Genomic DNA, 9,234 nt, shown 5'->3' on the forward strand with positions numbered 1-9,234 from the left:
AAATAATTAAGTCATTTTGAGCCGTTTAGTTCGCAACTATAGCCTGGTTTTAGCCTTTAAATATGATGGATGTCATTGGTGGTATATCTGTTGATCTTGTTTGATTTTAAAGTGTTGCATAATATGTATATGTATAATATAATAATACCCGTGGCAGTCCAGCAGACTGCTGTTATTTTGAAAACGCCACAGGAATTGTTGAACTGCAATCCTGCGTCCAGTTTGACACTGTGTCCTCCATCCTCCCCTCCGTCACCCCCCCTCCCTCCAGACTCTTCCCCTCGCTCACACCGGTAGTTGTCATGGCGATGGAGTCAGCCTCGGCGTCGGCTCCGGGTCTTGTTGCCATGGAGATCCCGGTGCGAGGTGCGCTCCCGGTGGTGGAGGAAGACGAGGGCTTCAGCGCGCTGCCGCCGGGGTCCGAGGAGCGACTACGGTACCGGCGAGGAGGTGGGAGACGGCGGCGCGGGGTGCCGTTCAACCGGGGCGGCTACTACATGCTGATAGTGATCGGAGAGATCGGCACGGAGCACCAGCTGGACGCCGCCAGAGTACAGATAGAACGGGGTGAGTGATGGACGCAAAACCGCCACCGATCTGCGATTAGTATCTGCTGGCAGCTGCGATTCAGTAGGCAGCGGTGGGATGGAAAGTCGTGGAGAGAGCGTTAGACGTAGAAACAGGAACAGGAGAGAAATGTTTTGACGCAATGAACAGGATAGTATCCATAGGTAGAGGCAGTTGCTGCAGCATTGCACCATGGGACACAGCGCATTCCTGTACCTCTAGTGTAGCTGTAGAATTGCACACTCGAGTTGTGGATCCTGCATAAGTTTTTTGATAGGGCTGTAGGCTATTTTGGCAAAAAAAACAAAAAACAAAAAACAAAAAACCTCCCTCTGAGGCTCGACCAAAATACTAGGCTGTAGTAAAAGCATCAAGTCAGTATATGAATCTTTAATTACAAATTAAAGACACATTTACATTGACATGTCAGGATAGCTATATGAATACGTTTGATCATTTATTTACAACCTGCAGAACATTTTTAAGTCTGTGTTTTCTTAGCCATTAGAAATCAGGTTGTGATTTCAAGCATCCGTTTGTGTGTGTGTTTCTGCTTGTTTGTGTGTCACTACATGGGTGTTTTCCTGCTTGGAGCGCCCTCAAATCAGCAAACACACAAAGTCTGCAGGCTGTGCTCAGCAGTGAAAATACAACTATTTGACAGATATTGTAAAGCAAGTGTGTTCCGCTTGCTGCTGGACACACTCGTGCATCATTACTCAGCTGAATATCTCTGCGCTGGGTGAGTTAAAACCCTGCTTCTCCTCTTGAGGAGCTGCAGCAGGCTGCAGTCATTCCTGTCACTGAGAGCTGTCCTAAGTCTAGGGGTGTAAACAGATAGTAGAAAGATGTTGCTGTGTGCGAATTCAGGAGTATGCAGGTCAGCAATTATCTGCTGTCCCATTGCAACTTCAAGCTGTTCTCAGTCCAGATCGCTTTTTCCAGCACCATAGCAACAACCATCCGTCCCCTCTGACCTCCTCTTACCACCGATTGGGAGTTGACAGCTCTGCTGCTCTGTGGCAAGCTTGGTATCACACCCACTCAGCTCATTACAGCTTCGATTCTTTCGGCCTGGTCGGTGCTTTAAGTATGACTCAGTGTGAATGACCTGCCATCGACTCTCGTTACACGTTAGCTGCAGGCTCCTTGTGTTAGCCTGCAACAAGTCACTCTCACTGCAGTGGGGCCAAAACACAACAAACCCAAAGATCTTTTTATTTGTACACCTGATTGGATTTCGTTAAAATCTCACTTTTGCTTCAATTTAGTTATCACTTGCATTATTGAATATTAAGATAATTTTTATTTAAGTATTTAGTCTCATAAAATAAAAAGAAGTCACGTTGCCACAGTCTTAGTCGGTCTGCCTATTAGTCTTTAGAAAATCTGAAAATACATTTTCTGATTTTGATCATAAAATGTCAGAAAATAGTGAAAATGTCAAACTCAGAGATATTTCTGTGTCCTGTGTTTTTTCAGCACAATGAACACAATAGTCTGACACAGAGGTTCCCCTCTTTATGCCAAATAGCCCTCTCTCCCTCTTTCATCACTGTTCCATAAGAATGACATGAGAAATGAGCTTCTTTATCCAGTCAGTTTACAGTAGCAAGGCACCAGCTAACATTTCAGTGAGCATGTTTTACTAATTAGGCAGATCATAAAATTAAAACACCTATGAAACCTGCAGTATTAACTTGATTTAGCACATGTTTAAAAGAAATTATTATGAAGCGACAGAAAATGCAGCGTCTGGTCCAACTGAATTCATGAAATGCAGCAATTCTCATATTTCTGAAGCTAGAACAAGACTTTTTTTAAAAATTGCTGCAGTTCTTGTAATTCTGATTATTTGTAACAGTAAATCCTCACATTTAAGAAGCTGTATCCTGTAAAATTGGACAAAGCAACATGTGATAGAATCTGTTTTTATGCTTTTCTGTGCGCTCATGTACAGTCTGGAAAATCAGGAGACACAGAAGATGGTAACGCTGCCATGACAAGGACCTAAAAGATACCACAAGAGTCAGGACTTAAGTCTAAAACATTGTGATGCCAAAATATGAAAAAAAACTTTCAGTTGAATGTGAGAGGATATGAGACCGTGGCCTTGCATACTTTATAAGCTTTGAGTTAACCAAAGCTGTAGGTAACAAGAAAGTCCTGGGCTTTCCCTTGGAGGTGCTGGGAAAGACTTTTGGTTTGGCAAATCTAAAATCTGGCAGCAGCCAAAGAGAAAATCAGTGTTCCTGTGCATCTGACACTGAGCTTAGCATGCTTCCCCTCTCACCTTGCACAGCATGAAGACCCCAAATTCATGTTTTCAATTATATTAACTTTTAAAAACTGTTGTATTATGTTATTACTCTATACAACCTACCTGTAGACATTTTGCAGCATTACTCAGTCATAATCCTTTGGCTGCATCTCAAAGTGAGAAATGATGATATATTTTATACACAGTACAGTAAATGACTCCTTCAGTAACCAATGAGGCACTAAGTGATAACATTTTGTATTAATACCATTCTTAGCACTTCATAACCCTCCCTCCTGTCTTTGGAGCACCAGCTGGTTGCCCCTGCAAACATTGTAGGGTCACAAGTTAAGATGGAGATTTAATGCTTTGTCTGTAGTGTTTTCACATTGTAGGTTTTAACCTAAAAGAAGTCTTCAAGGATGAAGATCAAACTGTAAGTTTGGCAAATGCACTTCTGACTAACTTCCACACAGCTGGAGGACACAGCTGCTTCCTTCAGCTTTTCAATGGCAACTGTCTCTCACATGTGAATAAGAAGGTCCCAAGCAGGTCATTCAAAGTGTAGGCATGCTGATGTGCAAGTCTGGATGGCTGATTATGAAGCGATAGTGACAAGTAGAAGCAAAAAGACACTTTCAATAATGCGATTTAATTGAGTCTCACCAGGTTTTATAGGAGAGTGAGCTTAACTGACTTATTTTACCTGATAAAGGGACACAGTTATTTTCATTTCAGATTAATCTGTGACATTATTATGTAATTGTCAGATATCTAAATAATTTATTTAAATACAGAAAATAATGCCCTGTGATCAATCTCTAAACCCAAAATGCTTGTTTTGTGTGAACACCACCAACCTGTAACGTATAGAAATTGCAATATGTGAAGCAACAAATTCTTCTACTTGAGTAGCTAAAATCAGTGCATGTTCAGCCTCCTTGCATGAAAAATGGCCATATCACCATATCATGGTCATATCACCCTCAAAATTAACCCCCCTATGTAATACTGTGCAGATCCCCTTCATGCTGCCAAAACAGCTCAAATGCATCGAGGCCTGGACTCCACAAGATCTCAAAGGTGTCCTGTGGTATCAGGCACCAAGCAGATCCTTTTACCCTCTGAACCCCAAACAGTTTCTGGGTGTTTTTTTTTTTTTGTGCCCATATCACATTTACTCTGCTGTATAAAATCCTGCACCTCTATGCAACAGCACAACCATGACTAAAAGGAGAGAGAACTCGAGATTATCCTTTGTACAGTATGACAGTATAATAAAACCAATTAAATGTATTGATTCACATTTGATAACATGTTTTTTTCTACTTAAGTTTTTTGCATTTACCTGTAAAGCACTTTAAATAACCTTCTATGAACAATAAGATGCTATTAGGGATGCACGATATATCTGCGACCACATTGGTATCCGTCAATATTAGAGCTTTTCTGATATATTGGTATTGGCCCAATGAACAAATTTAGCCAATATGAAAAACCAATGATTGTCTAACATTAGCGCCTTCGTCTCTACATTTGATATTGCTGCTATTTCACAGATATTTTTACATTTGTGATCCTGGACTTCCCTGCCGTCACCCTAAGTCAGCTGGAATAGGCTCCAGCCCCCCACAACCCTTGTGAGGATTAAGCGGTGTATAGAAAATGGATGGATGGAATGGTTCTGGACTTCAACATTAAATATGTTAAAGTATGTTTAAATATGTTTTACTTTTGTTAGGTAATAATAAAAATCAGACTATGTGGTCTAAATTGGTATGGGCTTCTTTTGAATAGTTTTCATGTTCTCACAGTTCTTACTCATTTTTTGGTTTGAACAACAATTGGATATTGATATTGTAATATCGGTTATCGGTAATATCAGAAATCTTGATATCAGTATCTGCCAGAAATTTTAATATAGTGTATCACTAGATGCTATAAGTAAATTTGCTTGCTTGCTCACTTGCTTGAATGAATTATAAAAATAATAGTTCTTTGATTATTTATGTGACTCTACATCCTATAGATATTTTACTGCTTACATTTTTCATTTGTTTCCATACAAATTGAAGATCTAATGAGTCTTTTTGTTTTTACAGTTTCTGGCTCTGAAAAATAATGCTATTTTGGTGCTTCTTCTTCTTTTTTTTTTTTTTTTAAAGACAGGGTTGTGAGGTTCAGAGGTTAAGTCCTGAATGTTATTGCGAGGTGGGGCTTCTGTATAGATCAGACTAGTTTTCCATCCTGCAGATGCTCGATTGGACGCCAATTCAACACTGTGAACTCTCTGTCAAACTTCTCAAACTATTCCTGAACAATTTTTGCAGTGTAGCAGTGGGTGCTGTAGTCTGCTGAAAGTACTACTGTCGTGAAAGGCTGTACCTACTCAGCAACAGTGTTTAGTTCGGTGCTTCGTGTCACTGTAACATCCTCATGAAGGCAGGACCTGAGGTTGTCCAGCAGAACATTGCCCAGAGCATTACGCAGCCTTCACCAGTTTGCCTTCTTCCCATGTAGCATCCTGCTGCCATCCGTTCCCCTAGTAAATGATGTTCACACAGCTGTTCACCAAATGATACAGCAGAAAACATGATTCATGAGACCAGGCCACCTTCTTCTACTGCTCCATGGTCCGGCTCTCACACTTACATATCTGCAGTGACAAGGCTCCATACACGGCAAGATTTGTCGCACTGTGTGGTCTCACAGCTTTTTGTCATAGCAGCATTACGGTTTTCAGTATGTTGTGCTGTTTTGCTCTCTTCCAACAGATCAAGTTTGAAAACTGACTGCTGTGACTTGCTGCTTAAAATATTCCAACCTTTGACAGGTGCCCTGGTAATGAAATAATCAGACCTCTTTACTTCACTTCACCCATTATGTCTGTGGGTTTCATTTGTGGCTGACTGGTTTGCTGCTCATTAGTTTTCTGCTGATTGACTGATAACATCAACATTATGCCATTAATATGTTTAGAGACAAAGGTAGAACTTATTAGTTTAGTAATAAGTGAAGTGTAATGAAATGTGTGCACTTCCATTGATGATTTCCATCGTTTCCAAACAGCCGTTTATGTCTGATTCCAATGTTTAAAATACTAATCTGTTACGCTATTGACTGATGTCATCCTCCTTGAAGAGCAGATTCACACACAGATGTGAAGGCCTCCTTTAAATCTATAATATTCCCCGTCGTTGGTGGATGCTAACAGTAGCTTTATTGTAAGAACTGCAATGAAAACACAACAACATGTATGTAGTAGGTTGTCATTTTTATGTGTCTGCCCTGCAAGATATTTGCAGTGAATGCTAGCAGAAGTTAGCAGTGACACAGCATCTCTGTGAACAGACTGCAGTCTGCAGTGATGGAACATTTTCTCCCCAGTTAAGGGCAAAACAAGGTCTTCAAAGTATTTTTTCTTTTTTTTTTTTTTGTGAAAGAGGAGATTTCAGCGCAGTGGTATGAATTTGAAAAATTTGAAAGGTTTAATTTTCTTGCTCTCGCTGACGGAATCCACAAGTGGATAAGATGAGAGAGGAGCGTGCAATGGTTTCTGTCCTGCCGGATGAGATCTGACACAAGTTCTCTCTGAAGTTTGACTCACTGCAGCTCAGTAGGATCTGATAGAACTCACTGTGTGTGTGTGTGTGTGTGTGTGTGTGTGTGTGTGTGAGACAGAGTTGAGTCCGGGTGTGTGAGATGCTTATCAGTTCATTACTGAGTCATTTCTATCGATGCATTATCCTCCAGCTACTTTTAATGTGAAGTGCTTATGTTGATGTTGCTTTTACTTTCACTAGATATAACTCCATCAACTATAATACTTTATGATGATGATAATTCTTGATGATGTGGTATATAATTGATTACACATCAGTTCAAATGTGTCACCAGCCAACCATGCATTTACACACATTAATAAGTCATTATTGTATCATTCAAACCTTCCCAACTGAGGTACTGAAACATATTCCATCTTAATGTATTTACTTTCATATTATTTTGATATCAATGGTTACAGTCACCTCTCAAAGTATTCAGACCTCTTCATCTTTGTACACCTTATTGGCTTTTAGATTAAATTTATTTATTTTTCTAATTTATTTAAATCAACAACTGAACTTTTTAATTTACGTAAGTATCCAGAGCCTTAAGTCAATACTTTCAGTACTAGAAGCAATTACATCTTCAAGTCTTCTCAGTTTCTACAAGCTTTGCACACATGGATTTTGGCAGTTTATACAATTCTTCTGGCAGATCCTCTCAAGCTGTGTCAGACTGGATAGCAAGTGTCTCTTCGGGTTTCTCCACAGACGTTCTGGGGAGATCTGAGGGGGAGTCTCAGCTTCCATGACAGTCTAAGACTTGTTCTGAAGCCACTCCAGTATTGTCTTGGCTGTATATTAGTCTAGTCATGCTGTAAGGTAATCCATTGTCCCAGTCTCAGGTCTCTGCACTCTGGAATAGGTTCTTCAAGGACCTCTGTCTATTTGGCTGCAGCCATTTTTCCATTAGTTCTGACCAGCCCCCAGACCAGCATATGGTGTTCATTTGGTAATACCATATCTATTCAATAAGCTGCGTACAATACAACAACCAAAATCCAAAGATTGAATTTAAGTTTTTATCTGAAGCTGCATATAAAATCTGTTTATATAAATAAAAAAAAGACAACTTTGCTTTGTTTGAGGAAATGGCAAAACATACAGCACTAACTGTTGAAAAAAATCCTTATCATACTGTAAAAATTGGTAAACTGCCTGAAAATTAATACTTCACGCTGCCTGCTTTTGGTGTACAGCAGTGACTATGAAATGCTATTAGGGTGTGCTGGGTGAGTAATACTGTCATGAGAAAAAGCATGTAGTGTTGTCAATCACAGGTCATTTTGATTATGATTTTTTTCTGCTCATACAACTTCCCTGCAGCCCAAATAGAGTATAAAAATGGGGCAGAAAGTGGGAGGAAGGCATGATGCTGCAGCAACATCTGGTAAAAGGTTACCTCAAGTTCACAAAAGGCAGAATGAGAACGATTACTTGCACGATAACTTGCATGCTAAATATTCCTCAGGATGGTCCGAGGCAGCCCAGACAGGTTTGCTCATCATCATTTATGTCTGTCCTTCACTGTTTCATGTTGTTGTCCTCAAGCAATCTTTTTCTTCCCTCCTGGCAGGAATTCGATCCTGGGACGTCGACCTCAAGTGCTGTGACCTTGATCAACAGCTGCAGCTTTTTATAACTCGTCACTCTGCCCATTTCTCCTCCGAGGTCAGAGGTCAGTGTACACTCTTTGAGCCAGAGGACCAGTGATGACAGGACAGAAATCAGTTAGGCTTCCTTATTCAGAAAAAAAAACCAAAAACAAACATTCAATACACTGTAGAGGCCTTGTGAAACAAAGCAACCACCAAGATGCAGCCAAAAAGCCAAATTCTCCAGACTGTAACCACTGCATTCACCATGAATTTGATGTAAATGTACTTATCATCTCAAATGAAAAGTAGAAGCTTCGACCCATTCGTGTTCTGCTCCCCTAACTCAAATGTTGTAGATGTTCTAAAGTCTGATCAACTGAAGATTCTGGTGGCTGGATTGCAAAAGTTTTAGTGTCTGACAAAACTGAACTTCCTTCAAGAAAGATCCTTTTTGTCCCTTAGTTCTTTGGTACAAATGACTTCAAAGTAGCTGAGAGAGTGTGCAGTTTTTGGACGTTACATACCATGATTCCTGGATTTTGAATTTGTCCAAGAGTTAATTGCTACATTTCAGAGCTGCCAATGTGCCATCAAGCCCTAAGAAAATCTTTTTTTTATCCAGAGGTAATGTTAGTTATACTGATATTGCAATGTGACATCAAGTGACAAGTGAATTTACAGTGTAAAGATCTGAGTTTCTACACTTATTTGTGTATCTTCCGTTAAATGAACATTGAATGCACTTTCCAGGCCAACATATTCACCTACGTAATTAATGCTCACTACACCTACTCAACAGAAAATCTGTCAGACTAATAGAACTAACCAATAGATATTGTCTCTGTATCTCTAAAATGTAGTAATTTATAAAACTTTTTCAGTTTCAGCCAGTCAGATTTATCTATAAAGCTATCTGGTTTATTGTTGACCTTTAAAATTACAATAAATGACTTAAGCATGGATTTAAAAAAATCAACAAACTTCTTTGCCTTCTATAAAAATACTATGTCAACCCATTTTTAGTTTAGATGATTCAGTAATTGATTTAGTGGACATTTAATCCACCTGCATTGCATCAAAGCTCAGCTGCGTGTATAATTACCATGGTGACTGTTCAGGGAACTGTGGAACTGCTTGCAGTGTTAAGCCTGTCTCTCTCTCTCTCTCTCTCTCTCTCTCTCTCTCTCTCTCTCTCTCTCTCTGT

General features: G+C 39.8%; 1 protein-coding gene across 1 annotated transcript in view; it reads left to right on the plus strand.

Annotated features, from left to right (window-relative positions):
* The first annotated feature begins 302 nt into the window (after window positions 1-302).
* The window catches only part of map1ab (microtubule-associated protein 1Ab), a 74,218-nt gene continuing 65,286 nt past the window's right edge, over window positions 303-9,234 (plus strand). Inside the window, exons 1-2 of the mRNA XM_008294717.1 lie at window positions 303-567; window positions 8,009-8,110. Of these exons, the coding sequence (XP_008292939.1) occupies window positions 303-567; window positions 8,009-8,110 (367 nt within the window). The remainder of the gene's footprint in view (window positions 568-8,008; window positions 8,111-9,234) is intronic.

The sequence above is a fragment of the Stegastes partitus genome, unplaced genomic scaffold, assembly GCF_000690725.1.
Source record: "Stegastes partitus isolate 25-593 unplaced genomic scaffold, Stegastes_partitus-1.0.2 Scaffold21, whole genome shotgun sequence".
NCBI lineage: Eukaryota > Metazoa > Chordata > Actinopteri > Pomacentridae > Stegastes > Stegastes partitus.